This window comes from Acinonyx jubatus, chromosome A2 (assembly GCF_027475565.1).
Source record: "Acinonyx jubatus isolate Ajub_Pintada_27869175 chromosome A2, VMU_Ajub_asm_v1.0, whole genome shotgun sequence".
NCBI lineage: Eukaryota > Metazoa > Chordata > Mammalia > Carnivora > Felidae > Acinonyx > Acinonyx jubatus.
Window position 1 is genome coordinate 145,881,204 of NC_069383.1, and position 22,430 is coordinate 145,903,633.

The 22,430-nt window shown below is 55.5% G+C and overlaps 3 protein-coding genes across 15 annotated transcripts in view; all 3 read right to left on the reverse strand.

Annotated features, from left to right (window-relative positions):
- Nucleotides 1–264: 264 nt before the first annotated feature.
- Nucleotides 265–5,459, reverse strand: RBM15B (RNA binding motif protein 15B). Its single transcript, XM_015087758.3, has one exon. The coding sequence runs from the start codon at nt 3,501–3,503 to the stop codon at nt 585–587; it is 2,919 nt and encodes a 972-aa protein (XP_014943244.3). The 5' UTR covers nt 3,504–5,459; the 3' UTR covers nt 265–584.
- Nucleotides 5,460–5,604: 145 nt separating this feature from the next.
- MANF (mesencephalic astrocyte derived neurotrophic factor) lies at nt 5,605–9,373 on the reverse strand. Its single transcript, XM_027038841.2, has 4 exons — nt 9,221–9,373; nt 8,351–8,478; nt 7,222–7,363; nt 5,605–6,033 (listed from the first exon to the last, which is right to left on the reverse strand). Exons 1-4 carry the CDS (start codon nt 9,303–9,305, stop codon nt 5,849–5,851), a joined length of 540 nt encoding a protein of 179 aa, XP_026894642.1. The 5' UTR covers nt 9,306–9,373; the 3' UTR covers nt 5,605–5,848.
- A 3,518-nt stretch (nt 9,374–12,891) lies between these two features.
- DOCK3 (dedicator of cytokinesis 3) overlaps nt 12,892–22,430 on the reverse strand; it is a 561,979-nt gene continuing 552,440 nt past the window's right edge. For 7 of the 13 annotated variants that reach the window (XM_027038830.2, XM_027038823.2, XM_027038822.2 and 4 more), the window contains 5 exons: nt 19,945–20,063; nt 18,726–18,813; nt 14,829–14,951; nt 14,219–14,301; nt 12,892–13,440 (listed from right to left, as the gene is read on the reverse strand). In XM_027038830.2, the coding sequence (XP_026894631.1) occupies nt 12,931–13,440; nt 14,219–14,301; nt 14,829–14,951; nt 18,726–18,813; nt 19,945–20,063 (923 nt within the window). In that variant the 3' untranslated portion in view covers nt 12,892–12,930. The remainder of the gene's footprint in view (nt 13,441–14,218; nt 14,302–14,828; nt 14,952–18,725; nt 18,814–19,944; nt 20,064–22,430) is intronic. The other 6 variants (XM_027038825.2, XM_027038821.2, XM_053219307.1 and 3 more) reach the window with 5 other exon arrangements.

Below are 22,430 nucleotides of genomic sequence, written 5' to 3' on the forward strand. Positions count from 1 at the left end.
CTGGTTATAGACCTTAGGCTCACCCCTTTCCTTTGCATGGGCTTTGCTCAGCCAGGCCCATGCCTGGTAGGGTCCAGAGGCAAATTGAAGCCCACCTGCTCTCAGCCAAGGTTAAAAATGTGAACGCAGTCCTGACTCAGCCCAAAGAGCTGAGGGACTGATAGCGGACAATCCATCAGAACTCTGAGCTACACCAGTGCCGCAAAGATGGAGCATTTGTGTGCAGTGGGGAAAAACTTGATTAAACCAAGACTCTGAACAGGATTAAAAATCCATCCTCTGACAAAGGCTTTACTGACAACTTTCCATACAGTTAGTTAAAAAATAAAAAAATACAGAACACAGCAGACAGTATCTTGTACACTAGAAATCAATGTGACAGGAGTCCCTTTGCTCATCGCTGTAAAAAAACCCTCAAAAATCTAAGAACTTAGTGTGTTGGTAGGGGTCAGGACTCTGGTCCCCCACCAAATGAACCAAAATAACCCAGCAGAGAATTCAAACCAAGGGAGCAGGAGGTGGAGAATCAGATTTTAAAATGACTGCTTTTGTGACACAAATGCGGAGCTGGAAACAGGTCTGGGCTAGGCAGTGTCTCTTACTATAACTATCACCATGTGTTCTTCTTCTAGCTTGCCCAATGTCCTCAGTGCTGACTGGAGGTACTGCTGTGAAAAGTCACAGGGCGGGAAGGCATAGAGCATGCCCGTGCTGTCTCTGCCCTTGGAACCACCCACCGGCAGGCTGATCACCCCCGCGGCCTGCTTCTGTTTCAAGTAGGAGACCAGGTTCCTGAGAAGCCGCCTCTGTAGGCCTGGCTCCACCGTGGGCATCCCCTCAGTGCCAGGCCCGCTGGGGGTTGCCTGGGTGGCTAGAAGCACTGCATAGCCATTGGGGCTCCCCTGCTTGATGCGCCGTGTGACCTCATCGAGCTTGGGCTGGTCCAGTCGCAGGCGCTGGGCGATCTTCAACTGGGTCAGCTTGCTCCCAGAAGTGTGATCTTTGAGGAGGCCGGTGATAACCCCTTGGTCCCCCTCTAGGATGTGCATAGATGTCGGGAAGCAACTGTTTTTCAACACTAGGAGCCCATTCCAACCCAGCTGCAGTGTCTGGGCATACTCAGAAAGATTCTTGAGCTTTTTGGTCTCGTGTTTTGGCTCTTCCAGAGGCTTGGGCTCAGCCTCAGAGGTCCGATGATTGCGCTCGCTCTCTCGTGTCTTCTTCCCATGGGAAGAGTCTGGAGCCTCATGGTGGTGGTGGTGACTCCGCTCCTCAGCCCCATGTCTGCTGTTGCTGAGAGAATTGCTGCTTGACTCCTTGGTCCCGTCACTGGCGTGGTTCTCCTTACGGCTGCGCTCAGGAGTGCGATCAGAGCCCCGGTCCATCTGCTGCCCACCACCCTTGGTCCTGCTCCGTTCCTCGTAAGGGGAGTGGGTTGTCCTCCCGCGGTCACTGGAAAGGCTCCTCCGCTTCCGCCTCTCCTCCCAGGGCTTGGGCAGGCCCCGGTCCCCATCTCCCCAGCGTTCCCCACTCCGGCTGCGCACCGAGCGGCTGTAGCCCTCCAAGCTGTTTCGCCGGTCAGAGCTTTTACTAGGGCTGGTCCAGTCCCCTTCCAAAAAGGTCCGGTCTCGGTCTGAGTACAGGAGGTGTGGGGGGGTCCTATCCCGCACCCGCAGGTCAGCATCCAGGTTTCGGTGCCGGGTATATCCATCCGGCAGCAGCTCATAATGCACGGGGAGGGGTGAGGGCTGGTACTGCTGGGGATATCGAGTCTCCTCTGCTTTGGCAAAATCCACGCGCAGCCTTCGGTCTGGACCACCCAAGGGAAAGCCCCTCATTTTTGCACAGGCAGCCTGGGCTGCATCCAAGCTCTCATACTGGATGTAAGCAAAGCTATCTCCCTTGACGTGATCAATGGTTCGAATGCTCCCAAAGCGATCAAACTCCCGGGCCAGAGCGGCCAGTGAGGTGTTAGGTCCCAGGCCACCCACCCAGAGGCGAGTGGTGGGGTTGGCCTTGCCATAGCCTATCTTAATGGGGTTGCGGCCAATCACCCGGCCTGACATGGCCACCTTAGCCCTGTGGGCCATGTCTAAGTTCTGGAACTTGAGGAAGGCATACGCACCGCCCTGGCCACGGGCAGGTCTCTTGATGACCACCTCCTCGATGATGCCGTACTTCTCGAAGGCCCGCCGCAACTCCACCTCAGACACGCTGTGGTCCAGGTTCCCGATGAAGAGGTTGCGCGTGGCGCGCTGGTCGTCCTCAGGCATCAGGTCCTCCTCGCACACGGCCGGGTAGCCGTAGGGACGCCCGCGATCGTCGTAAAGCCCGTAGTAGTCCAGGGCCCGCTCCCGGGATAGTCCCACTGCGGCAGCGGCGGCAGCATCCAGGGCAAAGGCTGCGGCGGCGTGGCGAGCACGGGGCTCCCGCAGCGGCGGGGCGGCTACGGGGGACAGCGAGCGCTGCTTATATTGGTAGCCACTGTGCAGTGGCAGGTAGCCTAGCGGGTCCGCGGGGGCGGGGGGACCTGGGGGCGGCGTGGAGGCGGCAGCGCTGCTGCTGCTGCTTCGCCGGCTGCTCCCACCGCCGCCACCACTGCCGCCGCCGCCGCCGCGCAGGTACACGGGCTCCACCTTGAGCGGCCGGTCGTAGAGCAGCAGCTGGCGGGCCAGGGCGTGCTGGCGGGCCTCGCGTGCGTCCTGCGGATGCCGGAAGTTCACGTAGGCCACGCGGCCCAGCTCTGGCGTGTGCGACAGGCGCAGGCTGATCTCACCGAAGCGCTTGAACTGATGGAAGAGCCGGTCCTCGAGGTGCTCGGCGGGCAGCGCAGGGCTCAGGCTGCTGATGAGCAGCGTCTTGTACTCAGGTGCGGCCGCCGACGAGCCGGGACCCGCGGGCTCGGTCCCGGGCGGCGGCGGAGGTGGCGGCAGCGGAGACGCGCGGGGCGAAGCACCTGAAGCGCCTGGGTCCCCGGAGGCCTTGCCGCCGCGTCCCCCGGCGCCCGAGCCCGAGGAGCGGCCGCTGCTCGCACGGTGATTCGCGTCCCCGGCGCCGCGGCCGTCGCGATGCCCACCCCCGCCGCCCCCGCTACCGCGGGGTTTGTCGCGGGCCCGCGTTGGAACGGGATGCTTGGCGCCGCCCGAGGCCTTGTGCGCTGCCCGCCGCCCGCCCGCCTCCGCCTCCCGTTCGCGCTCCCGCGGCCGCTTGGCCGACGATGACGAGCCGCGCCCGCTTGGGCTCGAGTCTCGCTCGCTCTGCCTCTTCATGGCGCCGGCGCAGCGGGCGGGCGGGCGGCCCGCAGGCCCCTCACAGCGGCGGCGGCGGCGGCCGAAGAGGCAGCGCCCCCGGCGCCGCCATCTTGGACAAAAGGACTCGGCGCGGCGGTGGCAGCGGGGCGGGGCGGGGCGGGAGCAGCGCCCAGGGGCCGGGCGTCGCGTTATCAGGCTGCGCCGGACTGTCACGTGACCCGGCGGCGGGCGGGGCGAGAGCTGCGCCGGCATACGTCATCGGACGGCGCCTCTCCGTGCCACGTGACCCCGGGTGGTCTTGAAAGTGAGCTCTGACGCCACCCCGCGGCCAAGGCTCTGGCTACGCGGAAATTCATGGCCCTCCTGAGAGCCAGGCTGGCTTGCACTGACACTGACCCCCGTGGGCTGCGGGCCCTGGGTGTCCCACGACGCGTGGAGTAGGAGTGGCAGCGTCTGTGGGCGCCGGGCTCCCGGGTCTTAACCTAGTGGCTCTTTACGTGGCCTCCCCCAAATCCCCACCACGGCCGTCTCCCGACTAGGGTCCGGAATGGACAGGCGCGAGAACCTCCGTAGGCCCCGTCCAGGACCCACCGCCCACAGAACAGGCATCCTCAGCGTTCTGGTATCCTATGCAGTGATCGCCGTAAAGGCCGCGAGGCCATGGGCTCTGAATGCACAAGGCCAGACCTGGCAGGCGAGCCAGCAAACCTGCCGTTTACCAACTGGGAATAGGCTCCTTGGCGCCACTGGGCCCACCCTCTGCTGCAGCCACCTGAGCAGACAGTGGGCTGTAAGGACAGGGCCACGGAGCCATGGGTGAAGACAAAGCCAAATCCAGTAGTTACCACAGCTTGCCACGCTTACCTCTGGCTGACTAGTGCCCTTCTGTTCACCTCCAGGCGAGATGTGGGGCCAGTGGGGTGGGTGGAATTAATTCTGCCCAGGCGCCCAAGCCCCCTCAGGATGGCTTCATTCCCCCGAGAGCTGTTGGAAGCATTGCAGAACCTGACCCAACTTCAGCAAGGCAACTGTGGGGTGGGTTAAAGCCTACCAGCTCCTCCTCCTCCCACAACCATAAATAAACCACTCCTGGAACAGCTGAGGCAGGTGCAAGGGGGAAAGCTTACACGAAAACACCTGTAACATTGCCAGAACTGACCTACACTTCCAGAAGGGACGAGTTAACCCTTTCATAGATAACCTCGGGGGTCAGCCCTACAGTAGGAGCGGTTGTTGTTTTCCCTGTTCTTGTGTTCAGTGTGGCCTATAGGCCATGGCCATCCATCTCCTAAGGCTTCTGCCTTTAGCTGTGGATTTTCCCAGTGCCTGTAAGGGGCTCAGGACACTGCGTTTGTCAGATCCTAACAGCTCATTCTCCAAAACAAGGAAGTCTTGGCCTGAGAAGTGGCTCAGCCTTACTTTCCTCTTAGACGTGGTGTTGCAGATGTGCAAAATGTGGGGCCACTGCAGTAGTGGATGCCACTGCAGGCTGTGACAAGGCCTGTGTAGGCAAACTGAATTTAGCAACTGTATAAATAAACTGCAAAAAAGGAAGACTGAAGTCTTTCTTGGAAAAGCACTACTGGTCTTTCCCTTCAGGTGGTCTCTGCAGGCCCGAGAAGCAGAGGGGTGTCCACCAAGCCACAGCTTACACTGACAACTGGGTTCCCCAAGAGCCAACCCTAGAAGTAACTAAAAAAACCAGACTCTGGAGACACTGGGGACAAGACCTCAACTATTTTAGACTTATCTTGGGTAAACAAAGGCAAAAGGCAAGCTCTCACTGACTCTTTGTATAAACCGACCCCTGCATATCTCACAAAACCCCAATTAGGCATCAGAGGCTTGGGACTGACCCCACACCACAAACTCAGATGACCAAGTAGATGGCCAGATCTGGATGGTGCTTGGTGGAGGAAGCCAGCCCAAGAGCATCTTTAGAAATGTGATGGTACTGAACACAGGCAGCTACTGAAGTCATCATTCCAGAAAACCATACTAAACATACCCTCAGTCCTGCTCGGACCCAGCCCTGATATAAGCCCCTCCCTTGCACACCAGATTCAACCCCCTGTGCTCTGCCAAGAGGCTGTTCGGCCTCCAGCTCCCCAGGTGGGACTTCCACTCCAAGTCACCTCGGGGTGAGGCATGGGACCCAGTCTTCTCCCGGGCTTGCCTCCAGTCCTGCACGAGCCCCCATGCCTCAGCCCGTGTCCTGCCTGGCATCTCCGGCACTGGCGGCCAAGGGGCAGATGTGAAGATAGCAGACAACTCTTGTGAACTGGAAAGCATAAACTGCTGGGATCTTCGTTAGGGCTGAAATCCTATTTCAGATTCACTTTAATTCTCCAGGGACAGCTAGAAATGTTCTTCCTTTAATAAAAAATTCCCAAACACACTTTGAAGTCCTAGAGTAAACCAGCAACAGAACAAAGTGAACCCCCCAGGGGGCGCTGTAGAGCCAGCATCGGCAGGAGAGCTCCAGGCTTCACACCTGACATTGTCAGGAGCCTGCCTAAAAAAATAAATTACAAAAAGGCTGCAGGGAAGACGCAAGTGGAATGCTTTCCCCACAGGTGCAGCGGGGGGCGGGCAGACTACAAATCAGTCCGTGAACCGGCTGCCTTGGGGGCATATTTAGGCATCAGTTCATTAATCTTCCGGATGTAGTCAGACTTCTCCGCACAGCCTTTGCACGTCTCCCCCCAGTCGTCCAGGATCTTCTTGAGTTCTTTAACCCGGAGCTTCTTCAGGTCCACTGTGCTCAGGTCAATCTGCTTGTCTGGAGGAGACAGTAGGGAGAGCTCGTGGGAGCGGCCACGGACCCTCATAGTCCTGGGATGGGTCACCCCAGCACAGCCTCCCATCCGCTAAAACAAGCAGTCCTACTGGTCTGAGAGGGACAGATGTTTCCAGACACCTGCAGGTGTGTGTCTGTGCCCAGTGCCCTGAACTGGGGGAACTGGCCTGGGCCCTTTCACCGGAAGGCTGGTCTCACGCTGGCAGCATCCACCCAGACATGCAGTATTGCCAAGGACAGGGATGGGGGCTACATGGTTCTTACAGGAGGAACCTTACAGGAGAAATGTGGTTCCCACTCCAAGTGCCTTGAAAAATAGTCACAGTAGAGGTCAAGTCACTGTAGAATGACAGCTCCACGGTGACAGAGCAGAGAGACCCCCTAGCTCCAATTTCCCAACACAGGCCCTGGTCAAGAGCTTACTCTCTCCACAACCACTTGTGACCACAGAGAGACCTTGAGCCAACAGCCTGTCAGGTCACGGTCAGGAGACTGGGCATCCTTGACACAAGTGGACAAACACAGGCCCTTGGGACACTCAAGTCACAGTAAAATATGCTGGTGCTGCTTAAACTTTACAGACGAGGACAACTATTCCTGGTCCTGTTTCTGAGGCCTGCTTTTCCCCACCAGTAATGTCGGCAAGAGAGATGCTGCAGCAGCTGGAACTCCTGGCCTGCCTGTCCGCACACAGCATTTCTCTTCAAAATGAGGAAGATTGCTGGGCCTTCAGAGCTTATGGCCAGGAAAGGTCAGGCCACATCCCTTCTCTGCTCAAAATCCCATGTTCCCAACTTGACTCAGATTAAAGATCTGAAGCCAAATCTTCACCAATCTGCAAGGCCCTCTGTGCCCTGTCTACCCGCCATGCCTCTGGCTGCCTCTGCACTGCCTGTTTGCTCAGCCTGGAATGTTCTTCCCTTAGCTGTTCCCCTTGGCTAATCCACCGCCTGCCTCCAAAGTATGTTGAATGTCACCTCCTCAGTGAGCCCTATTCAGACCTCCACCCATGAGGCCAGATCCACCCTGCCCCTCACTTAGCACAGTCTACCCGGCTATAAAACTCACAAGGCTCTCGTTTCTCACCTGCCTTCCCCAGCTACAAAGTTGACTCCTAATGCCTGAGCTCAGAGGGTCCGTGTTTGTTAAATAAGGTTTAGCCACACTCACCATACTTTAGCTCACAGATCTGGCTGTCCTTCTTTTTGAGCTTCTCACAGACCTTCTCCACAGGGATGTGGTGGGCCAGGGGCTTCGACACCTCGTTGATGATCTTAGTGGCAGCGTCATCTGTGGCCCCAATGTAGTAGCACTGCAGCAAGAAAGGACAATGACCTTCAGGAGGTTTCCCTTGAAAGCCTTCTCCTCCACAACACACTGATATCTCAAAACATCTCTTTGCCAGGACCCCCTTTCCCCACGCCCTCTCTGTACCAGCGGTCAGATTCAGTCAGCGTAAACCCTGGGCTCTTAATACATGCTCAGTCCCAGAGCTGACAACCTCCAAATAAGTTTAAGAGTCGCCAGGATTCAGACCTTTAAAAAAAAAGACACACAGGGGCGCCTGGGTGGCTCAGTCGGTTAAGCGTCTGACTTCGGCTCAGGTCAAGGTCTCACAGTTTGTGAGTTCGAGCCGCGCATCTGGCTCTGTGCTGACAGCTTAGAGCCTGGGGCCTGCTTCCAATTCTGTGTCTCCCTCTCTCTCTGCTCCTCCCCCGTTCATGCTCTCTCCTTCAAAAATAAATAAAAACATTAAAAAAATTAAAAAATAAATAAATAAAAATAAAAAAGACAAACCAGCGATTGCCAGGGAAATTAAAGCTACAAAAATCATCATTTCATTAGGGCTCTTGTCCCAATTCAGCACTGGCGTACCCTGTGCCCACTTTGTTATCTTGTGTCCTTGCACGTGGCCTCTGAACACTCACATGGTTGTTCCCTCTTCCTGGGATGCTCTTCCCTCCTGCCTTGCAATGACAACTCTTCCTCAGAGAGATTCTTGACTATTTTGCCTAAATCAGCATCTCCCCTCTCTGCCAGAGCACCGTGGTCTATTTTCTGCTGGACACTCATCCCACTGCTGTCATTTGTTTGCCTGTCATTTCTCCCCACTGATACTCCCAGTGCCCAGCCCCCAGTACGTGCTCATTCAATACTAACAGGGTAACAAAACCTCACAACTGCAGAATTCATGAAAACACTGGAGACTGGAGTCCCACACTAGCATACTAACAGAACAGTTAACCTCCTGAACAGGCAAGTGGGCAGGGCCAGCCAGGGAGGGTAACCAGCTACTCACCAACCGATTCTCTTTGCCTCTTGCTTCCCGGCAGAATTTTATAAGCTCTTTTTCAACAGAGGATGGTGAGAATGTGACATCTCGATCTTTGAGGTCCTGATAAAATCTTCCCAGATAAGAGATACAGACTGGAAAAGAGAGGGAAGGGAGATGCTCAGCAATCACCAAGGTGCACCCCAATCCACCAGGAGGGAACTCCGTCATCAATTTAAATAGCAGACAAGGTGAGAGATGAGTTTTTCCATCACCGGGTTTTCTCAGGTGCCTACGGGTAGGCAGAACCCACCTCCGGGTTGCTGGGGTCCCTTGGTACACCTAGGGCACATGGGGAACGAGCATCACCCAGTGACCCACACATGGCTCCTCCCTGCTCCTTCCATAAAGTTTAAGCCGAGATTGAACACGTGTCCTTGGGATGGACTCACTGTGACCTCAGAAGAGGCCAAACCGGAGGGCGAAGACAAAAACAATCCAAATGCTTCTCATTTCCAAATACAACATCGAACCCGAGGTGCGGCTTCGCAGGCCCACCGGCCCCAGAATGGTGCCCATGGCCGGCCCTGGGGACTCCCGACCTGGGCCAGGGAAAGCCTCTGCCCCGTGATGGGAAAGGAAAGAAACTCCGGCGTTATCTCAATTTCAAGCCAAGTTTTCTGCACGATCTAGTCCCAACTTTTTCTTGTTGGACCAGTTTCCTAGGCCCAGGAACTGTTTTCTAGGCCGGCGTCCGCCCCTCTTCGGGCGGACCCCGCTGGGACGGCCGCCGCCCCCGCCCGTTCCAGCCCCGGCCTCTCGGCCGTTCGGTGGTCTGGGTGGGTTCAGAGCCGCCGCCAGGCCGGCCTCGGTGCGCGGACCCCGGCCCCGCCGCACCTTCGCAGTCGCCTGGCCGCAGAGCCCGGCCGCCCGGCAACACGCTCAGAGCCAGCGCCACCGCCAGCCCCTGCGTGGCCCACATCCTCCTCCACCGCCGCCGCCGCCGCTACCGGACTGAACCGCGCCCGCCGTGAGGAGCTGCCTCCGGGTCCCGGCCGCGCGCCGTAGTTCCCCATTGGCGGGCGGACCCCGCTCCCTCCCACACGCCGCGCTCTCATTGGTCCACGCGCCCGGGAGCCCAGACGGGCCGCTCCACGCTGCCCTTTCTTATTGGCTGGTAGCTTCGCCCGCCCTTGGCCCTAGACAGTTGTCGGCCGCTGATTGAACCAGGGGGGCCGGCAGGAAGCGGCCGCGAAGGCGGCGGAAGGGGTCCGGGCCGCCATCTTGAGTAGGGGCAGCAGCTGTGACAGAGGTGGGGCGCCGCTGACTGGCGCAGAGGACTGGTGTGGGGTTCGGCTTCAGCTTTGCGCCAGACTTGTCCCGAGTAGTCCCTGCTCTGGTACCCACGTCTGCCCGAAAAACCCCTCCCCGCCCCGGGGCCCCAAGGGCAGGCAGGGAGAGCAGACCGCTGCAGGCCAGGTTTCGGGGAGGTTCTTTTTTCAAACGATACCGTGGGCGGAGGATTCAGGCTTCGGGAACGTCTGCGGAAGCTCTTGCGCCCGCGAGGCTTGCCGACCGGGTCTGAATGTCCGCATCAGGCCGGAACCCGTCCTGTAGGAGCTAACTGGACGCCGACCGGGGTGGACAGAAGCTGGGCTGGAGGATTTCTCATTGGAAGGGCCCCCTCCGAGCGGCCGTCCTAGGCCTCGGGGAGCGCCTGGCCTCCTTAGGTGCTGTGGCTGTACGATCCGAGCCGGCCCGCCTCAGCGGGGAGCTAAAGGACTGGCCCGCCGCCTCCGGCTTTCCCACCGAGCCTCAGGATCTCTGGCTGCCGGGGGCGCCTCCTGGGTGGGGGCCCGCGAGTCAGCCGACGAGCACTTGAGGGGGTTTCCTCTTTGGCTGCCCTCCCTTCCAAGTGCAGGGCTTGGCTGGCTGTCTGAAGGCAGGGCGTGGAAAAGGCTGGCTCCGTGCTCCGTGCAGAGAGGTTTCTATGGGGCTAAAGGGCTTGGAGCCCAGCGACAAGGGATGGAGAGGGGCACTTGGGCTGCTCCCATTCAGTGAATTCAGTGGGTCAGTATCAGGTATTCATCTTTAATTCACATCACAGCAGTCAAAGGAGTGGGGAAAGGGGGAGAATCAAGTGGCAGATATTTACATCTAAAATTCACATTACTTGTTGGATTTAGAACATGCTACCACAATATATACAGTAAAATACCTTTTGGGACACTAGTACAAATTGTTTTTCCTCTTAACTTTGCTTTCTGGTACAGGTATAAGATAATTTTTAAACCACTTTTTTAAACATAAATACACAAAAAAAATGGTTAGAAGTTTTCTTATTTTAAATAAGCACAGAATGCCAGAGGTTAAAAACACATTTATAGGGCTGAATACCAATTGGACATCACACTCTATACATTTTTTGCTCAAATTCCTGTACAAATACACAGCATTCAAATAGGTATTTACAAATAAGCTTGAAAGAATGAAAATCAGTATTCTCATTTCTGGCCTCCCACTTCCCCTCAGACTGGCCGTTCTCCAACAAAAGGGATTTGGATTATGTCCTTTCATCCAGTTAGGGAAAATGGACAGGGAAGACAAACCTAGCTTACCTTACATAAAAAAGCAAGGCCAAACGAACCCACAACCCACACTGCCCTCCCTACCCTCCTGTGCTACAAGGTGGAGAAGGTCGATGTTCTTATGTGATGACTGCCTTGTCCAGGGATTGAGGTTCAGAAGTGCCCTAAAATCTAAAGATGCCTTTCTACCTAAAATTCAAATCCAGAGCTAGCCCCCAACTCTCTAACACTTGTGAACACCACATACTCTACGCCTGCCCTCTGAGGTCAGGGTTGCCATGACTCACCCACTCTACCTAGAGCTATCCTTATAATTATCAGAAATGACCCACACTGGTGGGAGACACCCCCAGATGCCCTGAAGGTAATGTGGCCCTCCATCTACCCAATTGGTTACTTGCTGGCATTTCCTGTTCAATAAGCTGGCATTTGTTTATAAGAAAAGAACACCTTGGCTGGCCTTGTCTGTTTGGAAAGGTGGGCTGTGGGGGAAAGGATGGATGTCTAGGGCCCAGGGCCTGGCCAGAAGAGGAACTAGGGGAGAACACATCTGCTCAATAAGGAGAAGGCAGCCTTGTGACCATCAAAGTTGTGAACTTATGCAAATGAAAAAAAAATTTTGTAGACTTTTTTAAGTAACTTAGAAGCACCCTGGTAAAATACTATTACCACCCCACCTTATCCCCCGCCCCCCCAATAATAAACCAAGAGAAAAATCCGTGCCCTGACCTGAAAAAGTTTCCTATAAAGATACCATTGCGCTCTGCCCAAAAGACTGGGAAGGCTGGAGAAACTGCCCTCCTGCCCACCCTGAACCCTGAGTGGTGGTCCCCGTGGGCTTGGAGGGAGGGGGGGGGCGGTGAGCTACAGTTGGCCACTTGAGAGAGGATAATTCAACCTGTGTGGCTCTCTGCTTCCAAAGGAGGGGCTTCCTCCCACCCTCTTTACCTAGAAGCTTGCTGAACCTTACCACGAGTCCTCAGGGCTGGAAGCCTGGCTGGGCAGCCAGCCCCACTGCTCAGAGGTAGTGCTGAAAATCCCTGATTCAGGAACTGGATGACAGGCATTCTGGCCACTTCTGAAAGAGGATTTCTGGCCCCTGCCACACCCCAGCCTCGCTCTATACCAGCTTGTCTCTCAACACTTAGCCTCCTGGGCCATGGGGAAGAAGGTTGCTAGGGCCTCTGGCTCCACACCCCCACACAAGCGCCAGGGGGCAGAGGGTGGGAGATAACCTTTGCAGATCCATTCATCAAGGGGGCTCCTGCAGGGCATGAGGTGTATGGAGAATGTAAGGGAGCAAATGGTCAAATAAAAGCGATGGAAAAATCCAAGGTAGAGTGAGAGACAGGGCTGGCCCATGGAAGCTTGGCAGTGTGCCCTGGGCATGCAGTTAGGCCAGGTCACATGCCTGAGCTGGCAGGTTGGCTCAAGCAGCCCCTCAGTCTCGCACTCCTGGATGGAAGAGTGGGCAGGTGGGTAGGCATTTGTGCAAAACGGCTTGTAGCTCCCTTGTCCACCTGTGACATGTAGTCCACGTGGTCCTTGCGATCCCTGAATACAACCATGAGTTCTTCTGTCCACACAGCAACAGAAGAAGTCCCTAGTGCAATTTCCATTCTTCTGTGCATCTCTGCCCGGGAGGGAGGGCCTGGAGCTCCTACCCCTGGGCCCTGCAAAGCTGCAAAGCAATTCTCTCTGTGCAATATCTCCATATAGCTCCACGTGGTCTGGAACTGCAGGAGGAAGAAAGCATCTACTGCACAAAGGAAAGAAAGGAAAACCCATAGAATGGAAACGTAGAAAATGAAATAAAAAGAGAAGCCACAACCCTTCATGCTGCTGCGGCCTCTGTACATGGCAACACACAAGTTCACGGCAGTAGAACGTAGACTCGGGGTGGTTCTCTCCTGAGTGCCAGGCCTCTCTGGCTCCCTGGCGAGGGGACTTGCTTTTCAGACCTGGAGTGGATGGGCAAGCTGCTCACAGAGGGCGGCGTCCCAGCCGCCTCCTTGCCCCTCACTGTTCCCCTCGGCCGTGTTCCCAGGCCATGCGGGCCTGCTCTTCCTTGGCGCTCCCTGGGGGCAGCGAGGCCTTGCGGTGCAGGCCCCGAGGCCTGTCAGCATCTTCACGTAGCAGCACGCCTTCATCGTGCTCCAGGGCTGGCAGGCGGGTGTGGTAGGGCTTGGGTGGCAGCGCAGGTGGGTCCATGGGGTCCTGAGGGATGACACACCCCGGTGCTGAGTGGCTTCGGCATGGCTGGGCCTTGATGGAGTCCAGAACGGCGGACTCAGAGAGGCTGTAGTGGACAGGGAGGTAGGGTGGCTCAAGATCTTCATCTGCATTCCAGGCCTGGCTCGGCATGGAGTCCATGGTGTCAGTTCGAGGTGGGACCTCTGAGGAGTGCCCAAAGTTACTCTCGCTCAGGGAGGACACGCCGCTGCTGGCACTGCCAGACAGTGTAGAGTTGCTGCCGTCCAGACCTGACTGGGGGCTTGTGGGGGAGGCTGGGATAGGGTGGAGAGGAGACTGCAAAGGAAAGGGTGGGCATATTAGAATCCCTTTCTCCAGACAGGTGGGCTGGCCCACTAGGTGAAGAGAGGACCAAGTACCCGCACATATTGGCTACACATTTGTTTCTTCAGCAGCTGCCTCCCAGCAAGCCAGTGGAACCCCAGAATCAGCTACATTTCTGTGGACAAAAATGGCCCTGGCCTGGCTGCTAGGCATTTTATATCCCATGTGGTTCTGGGGTGCTGACAGAAGGGCTGGGTGGGCAGGCCAGTGCAGAGAGCAGGAAGAACCCCAGGGGACATGGGCCAGATGAATGCATTCTGTTGCTAAAATCTGTGACAGAGTCTGTCTTTTCCAACACGCAGAAAAGGAGTTTTCATAAGGCTTTGCTGCCTCCTGTTTCTTGCTTTTGACTGGCCTCTAGTGTAAAATGCTCTCTGATCTACCATGGAAATGTTTTTTCACTTCTTGAACTATAGTGCATCGATACCTAGTGGTGTCAGCAGGGAGCCCGCAAGCCCCTCACTGCCCCTTGCTGACGCATTCAGGGTACTCGTGTGTTGCTGTCCCCAGGACCCTCTGACCTCCCTGTCCCCATTGCATTGATTGCAGGACACATGGGTCATCTGCATCACAAGTGTGGCTCTGGCCACCCCCAGCTTCTGCCAGGCTGGTTGCTCTGGGACAGAGGAGCACGGAAGGGCTGTGGTTCTTTTTGTAGACCCAGGAGATTCCAGAGCAGACAAGAAGATTCCTTTCACACTCTTGTGGGGTTGTTGCTTCAATACATTACCTTGCGCAGAGTCCGGGCAGGCAGGGCCGGGGGGGTGTCACCCAGGGGGTGGTGGAAGGCGTCAAAGTGTAGGGAGTAATGACCTGCAAAGGGAATAGAACAAGAGCCTTAGCTGGGGCTTTCTTGGGCTGTGTGCTGGCACATCTTCCAACTGCACAGCTGTGGGAAGAGTCTCCTGGGCACCCCTCAGCATTGAAGGTCACAGAAAAACCTCTTTTTTCACTGAAGTTCTCCAAAACAGGCTGCTGGAGTAAAAGGCACCTGTGCCACACAGAAGGTCAAGAAGGTCAAGTACGGCCGAGCCCATGGAACGGTGGGCCACAGGCAGTTGTAGCTCTCCGACAGGCTGGTGAGGAGTCGGCCAGCACAGTCTGTTCCATTGTCTTCAGCCCCCCTGGTTGGGAAGGCCTTCCTGAGCTCACCTGCTGTACTTGGAAACCTCACGACCCCAAAGCCCAGCAGGCTTCTTCCTGTGGTGGGGATATTTCTTCCTTGGCTGAGTCAGCCCAGAGAACGGCCCATCTTCTTAGTCTCGAGGGCTGCTACCCTCGCCTCTGAGTCGAGTCTGAAACCAGGGGCTATCTGGGGGACCCGCTGGAAGTCTTCTTACCATGCAGCAGGCTTCGGGGAGGCACTGGGGGGGCCAGGATGCGCCCCATGTGGGCAGACAGGAAGGGCTGGGCCTCTCGGGCTCCGCTATCCAGGCTCCAGCTGCTGGGGGCTGCTGGCACTGCTGAAGGGTGGAAACAGATGGCATGAAGGGAGGTTACTTCTGAGCCATCCTCAGGGAGAAGCCCATCTTACAGCCTATGGCTTCTCCAGGTGTGCACTGTGTAGCCAGCACATGTGTGAGTGGCATGCCAGCCCCCCAAAAACACTGGCCACGTGAGACACTGTGGCCCATGGGGGAGAGTGACCAAGGACAGAAGCTGCTTAAGAGGATAGCAGCAGAGTGGACTGACGTCTGAAGAGTACTCAGGGTGAGGCAAGCTGAGAGACAGTGCAGCAAGGAGTGAACACCTGCAGCCTCCGGGATTTGTCAGAAGAGGACAGAGAACAGAAGTGAGCAGAGCAGAGTGGAACGGGCTGATGGGACAGAATGCAGGCCACAGAGCTCCTCACCAGAGCCAAGTCAGGGCTCTCCAACTGCCCTGGCCTAACAGGAAAAGCAGGGAGCACAGGGGGCGGGAGGCACAGACTGCCCCATCCTAGAGCTAGTGCACAGCCAGGGTGTGGGCAGGAGTTGCCCCCCAAAAGGCCTCTGGTAACATACAAGCTGTTCCCACCCTACTGCTTCTCTGCCTACTGACTGGATTTGGGATGCACAAAGGGTTTTCAGGCAAGGATTGGTGTGCCTGCTGGAGGGAAGAGCATACAGCCCAAGAGTTGTGGCTCAGGTCTGGTTCCACCCGTGGTTTCCCAAGAAAAGGGAGGGCTGTGGGAATGAGGGTGCTTTTAGTCTTGCAGAGAGGCCCAGTTACTGGCATCCACATGCTATGGATGCAGGGTAGAGCGGGCCTTGGACAAAGGGAAACAGAGTGTCCATCTATGCCAAGGAAGGAGGCCAGCACCAGAATACTGGTCCGTTCACACCTCTCCCCCAGCCACAGCTGAGGTGAGCAACTTTGCAGGAGAGGAGAGGAAAGGAAGAATAGCTGGATCTTGGGCTAGAAGGTGCCACTCTGCAGAAACAGCAGGGGACATATAAATACTGTTGGCCAACTCCTCCTGGAGACCAAATACCACTGACAAGAAATGTGTCTCTTCTCTAATGGAGCTAGGCAAACATAATCTCCCTTTTGGGCTATCAGCAGCAGGGAAGCAGCTCATAATTCAGAGACCTAGCCCCTAGCTTTGTTCTGAGGCAGTTATAACTCAAGTGTGCCCGAAGAGGCTGGGGTTTGTGCTCTTCCAGCGCCAGGTACTGAGCGGGAAATGCTAGCGCCTAAAGGAATAGAGAGGTTCTGGAAAGGAAGGAGCTGGGGTCTAGCCTTCAAGGAGGATGTGGCCAGGAGGGGCTGGGCCCATGTGGTCCAGGGATAAGATAGTTATGCCCTTCTCCTTCCTTCCCATTAGTGAGGAACTCAAGGGCTTGCAGTAGAACACAAGGTAGAACTCTACTACCTGAACAGCCTCAGTTCTAAGGACTGCTCAGTCTCATGGGATGGCTGATGGCAGGTGGCTGGTGGGAGGGCGTGGCAGTGATTGGGTGGGCAGGCACTCAGCTGTTGCCTAAAGGGAGGAAAGAATTCTGAATCTGATGAGCACCAGGTGGATTCCACCAGAAGGCCTCCTTGGAGAGCCTGAGGCAACCAAAGAACAAGATAGGCCCATTCTCACACAGACTCTCCTCAAGATGGGGCATGAGCTTCTGGGTCCTCATCACTGAAACTTGCTCTCTCCAAAGAGAAAAGTTCTAAAAAAAAAAAAAAAAAGCCCCCGAATTTCAGGAATTAAGAAGCTTGGAGGTGGGTCTGGGCAGCTTCCCCAAAGGGGTCCTGACAGCCCAAGCTCTCACTGCAGGGCCACAGATATTCACCCACAAGAACCCACAGGAACTTGCGGGCAGTGAGGTTATGGGGCAAAAAAGCTGGCAGGCTGCAGGGCTTTTCAAAGGGTGCCTGCCTGAGCCACTCCAGTGATCCAGAACCATCTAGTTCACCCTATAGACTGATGTTGGTGAGCAATGAGGCCCATGGACCTCTGCCATGTGATACAAATGCACTGGGGCTAGTGGAAAGTCTAAGATGGAGTGACTTATCCTGGGAGAAGGGGGCAATCCCTACTGTGGCCTGGCCATTTCTTGCTCTGTCTTTGTGAACGGAGGTCCAACACTGGCCTGAGAGTCACTGCCTGGCAAAGAGAGATGACAAGTGAGAAGCAGAGTCCTTGTGGGACTCAGGATCCTGATGACAAGAGAATGGTGATAAGTATGTATAGCTTCTGCCCTGGAGGATCCAGGAAGAGACTTAGGGAGCCACTACTCTGGCCTGTGTGTTCCCACTAGGCAAATGTCTTATTTGCTGCCCACAAAACACTGGCACTGTGGCATGGACATGCTTGCTGTGGCCTCAGCCTCTTTCCTTCCCACACTTGGGGATGGGCATGTCCAGCTTCTTGCTGCAGCCTGGTCTGAGGCCTGGTGTTCTTCTTTGTCCGGTTGGCATATGGTCCTGGTCTGGCCACCAGCACCCACTTGAGCTCTGAGCTCTTCTGTGCTCTTGGCTAGTTTTCAGATGGCCCCACATCTCAGGTGAAGAAAAGATACTGTGGATTTTGGCCCCTGAGGCCAAAATGGCACTCTATTTTGTGGGAATAGGTGCAAGGTCCAGGTAAGCCGCATGTTTTTGGGATGTGCAGGCTTGAGGCTAGGAAGTCATCTTCGGCGGGAATCTCCATATCCTTTGTGGTTTGGTTGAGCACCTGGTACCTATGCCTACCAGCCACTGAGGTTGTGGACCCAGTGTCTGGTCTCCTTAAAGAAGACACAGAGGTATGTCCTCTGTGGTGAGCAAGGGAGGAACAATGACAGTGGGGACAGTAGACAGCACTTGGTGAGGAGGTGCAATGACAACATGATGACAGCTTTGGAGGTACAGGTTCTGATGGGACAGCAACTTGTATTCCTGGGGACTAAATTTGCCCTAAGCTCCACCAGATGAAGGAGAGGGAGGGGAAACTACAGGGAGAGGGGCTGATATGGGGCCAGGTTCTGGGTGGCAGGTGGTCTAGCATAATCCTCATATAGGTATTGCTTTGTGTTAAAATTAAGTCAGATCTCCATGTGTGAGGCTTTGGGCCAGGGTCATGTAGGGTCCAAGTCTGGTTCTTCCATTAGCTTGTTGCAGCGGGACACAGGGTAAAACTCCACTATCCAAACATCCCCTGTTCTAAGGACTGCCCGGGTTCATGCCCAAGTTGGTGGGCTTGCAATCCCTGCTAATAAGGTAGACTCATAGCAGCTGGCCACTTGCTGGCCAGAGTGGCTGCAAGAGGACTCAACTCAGAGTACCTAGGGCTTCCTTGGAGAGAACTGTCTCTGGGAAATTCACTTTGCCATGGTCTGTCCTTCCCATTCTTCTAGGAGCTTGCTCAGCCACAGGCCTATTCTGAGCAATAAGGAGAGGTCCCTGAGGGCCCAAGTTGAGAGTGACCAAAGGGGCCATCAGGCCTGCCGAATCCTGGAGCTGGTTGGGAGAAGCCCAACCGTCTGAACACAGCAGCCTGAGTTTCCATAAAGGTGGGCTCAGGGCAGGTAGCAGCTGGGGCCTCTCTGAAGGTGGGCCCTTGGGAGAGAGATACATAAACTAACAGGATCCAAACTTAGCATCAAACCGGACATGGGTTAAACAGTGAGCACAGGAGTTGGTCAGGACTCTGGACACACAGACAGGCCTGGGTGTTGGAGTGTGGCACAGCCTTGGCCAGTTGGTGCTCAGGGACAAGAGTCAGACACTCAGGATGGGGACAGACATGGGGGAAGGCCACCTGGAAAGGGGAACAATACCTTTTTCAGCCACAGACAGATTGGGATCACTGCAGGGTTTACAGGATCCGACCACTTGCTGGAACAGGGCCCGCTGGAAATTTGGCAGCTGAGGGGGGAGAAAAATATCAAAGATGGTGAAAACAACCAGATACACCTCAGGAGGCAGAGCTATGGGCCCAGGAGCCAGATCATATTAAGAGAAGACAGGGAAATCAAAGCAGTGGTACCGATCATGCTCAGCCATAGGAAGACTGTCCCTCGCTATCTGGCTCTGAGTGCTGCCATGTCAACATTGGAGGCACCTCCCTACAATGCCTGGCTGGGCTCCAAGCTGTCTTGTACATGGCCAAGAAAAAGGACATAGGCACCTGAGGGTATCTAACTGTATCCCTCTGTCCTGACAGGGAGACCCATTGGCAGAAAGGACTGAGGCACCCCTCTACCCCTCAGCACTGGCAGGCTTGGCCTCCTGGAGATCCTTGCACAAGCCCAAGTTAGCAATGTGGATAAGGCAAAGGGCAGCACTCAAGCCTAGAAAGTCACGGACAGGACTCACTGTTCTGATGGGCAGCTGCCAAGCAGGCCTGCTCCCTCTACCTGGCAGGGCTGATCAGGCACAAGGAAGTACAGCTGAGGTAACAGTTGCTTGGAGGTGATTTTCATGGACTCTGATAGAAGGGCAGGCAGATTGGGCACAGGAAGGAGTTAATCCCCACATCTCTTTGTTCAAGGCCCCCAGGTAGGACATCCAGAGAGCTGTGCAAATGGTGGAGAGAGTAGCCTCAAGAGGCAATGAGGGGCTTCAGGTAGATGGATGGATGAAAGAGGCAGAGTCTGTCTCAGTGAGGATGCCCTTCACACACACAGGGAGGAAGACCATCCTCCAGACCCATGTCCACCACTGCCTTCTCAGGATAAGAAAGAATGAGGTTCCTCTGCTAGACTGTTTATGGATAAGGAGTCCAGGAAGCTGTACAAGCAATGGGTTGGCAAGAAGGACAGCCATACAAGCAACTGTGGCTCTAACCCGCCAGCATTCTTCCTACAGGTCCACTCCATCTGGATTGCTGATCCTCAGAGCCACTGCAGTCCTATCCAGAGTGGGCACCCAGCAGCCTTCTGAGGGTCTTATGGCAGAATGAAGGAGGCACACAGGGCAATATAGAAAGCCTAGCAGATGCAATGAGGGCAGCCCAGGCCGCCATACTTGCAGCAGAGGGAAGTCTGGGTCCACTACCTGTCCGTTCTCCAGGATGGCTGCTGGATACATGGCACTGCTTGGGCGGTCCCGGTGTGTGGGCAGCAGCAACATCATTTCCCGGGCGTGGCGGTACTTATCTGGCAGAGAGGGAGAGCCTGTAACCAAGTGAGAACAATCACGCACAGATGACAAGCCACAGATGGAAGGCCCAGCGGGCAAGCATCCTTGGGGCCAGGGAACCAGGGTAGGTGTCCCCTTGCAGCTGGGGTGAGGATGAGCTCAGCAAGCACAGGAGGAATGAAGCAGAGCCCGCTGGTGAGATGGTGGTGGGGCCGCACCTGACATCCCAGCTGAGGTGGGCATACTGCAGACTGGGGCAATGCAGGCCCACTGATAGAGCCCCCTCACGATGCTTGGAGGCAGATCATGAGAACCGAGGACAGGAGCTGGGCCCCAAAGGGCCCCCTGCACCCAGCGCTCTTGGGATATGGGGTGACCTGGATGCTGGGCTCTTTCAGGGGGCCCAGGCATGGGCACAGGCCAGCTTGCAATGGAGCCATCACACAGAGACAGAGACACTGAGATAACATAGTGGCATGGTTCTTACTTGACGCATTGTGTCTCCCCACACTTACCGTTTCCAGATACCAACTGGCTCTGTTCTCAGCTGACCCCCCTACCACCTTTGCCCAAAGGCTTCTCCTTCCCATATTCGAGGCCTCCAGAGCCTGGCCTCTGCTTTCCTTGCTGTCCTACCATAGCTCCAGAGCCAGGCTGGCTGGGGGCCCAGGGCCCTACACACAGGTGGCTCTCCAGAGTTTCTCTCTCTGAGACTTGCCCTTCAGTGAACTTGGGGGTCATATGGGAGCTAGTCTGGGAGTTGTGGGGCTTTAAGCCAGGCTCTTGAGTTGACTTGGTTCCTGCTCTTCTTTTGTGAGGCTTCTGTGGTGATATCCTCTGGCCTGAGGGGCTATTACAGAGGCCAGACCTCAGCAGATGTGGTGGTCCAGTCCCCATCAATGCAGGCCATAGCTATAGGTCTTCAGGAACCTGTCAGCCTATGGTTCTTGAGGGTACCTTCCACAGAAATAGAGAGAACAGCTTTCTGACTTTCTTTGGGAATGGATCATTTGGAAGGCCCTCCAGACGTGCACCACTCGTTCCAGACACCAGCATGTCCATGAGAAACTAGCCCATGGGCAGCCTCTGGCTGGCTCAAGTGGTTGAAACCCCTCTGTGGCGTGCTGTTAGTGAAGTTAGAGAGTCCAAGGGCTCCATCTGAGAAGTGAACCTGCAGCTCTGGAGGCTCTGTGTCCTTGAAACCCAGGGTCCCTGGGGCCTTCCTTTGACTATGCCATGAAGGCACTGTCAGAGCACAACTAAAATAGGTTTCTGTAGTCAGCTTCCCCAGGAAGCTGCAACATTCCTCTTGCACTCATTTTAGACCAAGAAGATGAGCCTTAAATATCTTGAAGAAGTCCGTATAATAAAAATCAGTAATGGCTGTTTAGAGAAAAATGGAAAAGAGTTCTTAATTGCAATGATTTCTATAGTGCCTTCCCAGCAAGAAACTGAATGCTCCCTGAGCCCTGCCAGCCACAGCTCTAGACAGGACCCTTTTACTTACTTAGTGTGCACAGAAAAAGACATGCACCTTTACACCAATCCAGTTACATCAAACTCCAACCTAACACCCATTCCACACCAGGCACGTGGTTGGAACATGGCACACTGCCTAACTCAGGCTGGCCATGGTCCCTGACCTCACAGAACTCACAGCCTGGCCCACCAGGCCAACCCCACATCTGCATACTCCATGTGCTGATACATGTCAGGGGTGCTAGGATGGAGGGACAGTAGCCTGCAGGCCTCAGATGCTGTGCTGAGGATTTGAATCCATGTGATGGAGGCCCCTCTTGTGCTATAACAGAGAGGTGCTTTGTGCTACTGCCAAGTTTTCCAATTCTGCCACTTCACTTTTCTCTCACTGCCCTCAGCCCTGGGCAGCCAATCCCATGGTAGCAGAGAATGACGGTTACTTTTCATTAAAACATTTAAATACCACAAGGGCTTTGGTGTCACAGGACTTTTGAACTGCTTGAGTTGTAGTCTGGTAAACCCAAGGGAGGTTATGTCTCAGCATGACTGAGGTATTCAAGGAGGATCAATCAGAATCTCCAGGTTTCCTAGCTCCACTCAGTCTTTTGACCATTAGGGGGAGCTGCCTACTTACAGGAGTATAGACTGTGCCTTGCAGGCCTTCTGGAAGATTTCAACAGGGACCACAGCAGAGAGTGTCAATGGGCTTGGTGAGGAAGGCCACTGGTGTCATGACCACTCTTGGGTGTGGGGGAGGGGACTCCAATGCAAAGGACTCTCCAGAACACCTTCTCCATAAAAGCCTTCCCTTTACCCGTAACAACCAGAAAAAAGAGCAGACTTCTCCCTTCCCTCCATGCCCCCAGTGCATCTCCTACTGCATCTACCACATCTATCTGAAAAAGCAGTCTTCCTCTGCGATT

Excerpts from the sequence above, each read along its gene's own strand:
- MANF (XM_027038841.2), bottom strand. The coding sequence starts at position 9,305 with ATGTGGGCCACGCAGGGGCTGGCGGTGGCGCTGGCTCTGAGCGTGTTG. Across the intron at positions 8,479-9,220 it reads GCGGCCAGGCGACTGCGAAG|TCTGTATCTCTTATCTGGGA; the intron begins GTGCGGCGGGGC and ends TCTCTTTTCCAG. Across the intron at positions 6,034-7,221 it reads GATCTGTGAGCTAAAGTATG|ACAAGCAGATTGACCTGAGC; the intron begins GTGAGTGTGGCT and ends TGTCTCCTCCAG.
- RBM15B (XM_015087758.3), bottom strand. The coding sequence starts at position 3,503 with ATGCCGGCGCAGCTCTCGCCCCGCCCGCCGCCGGGTCACGTGACAGTC.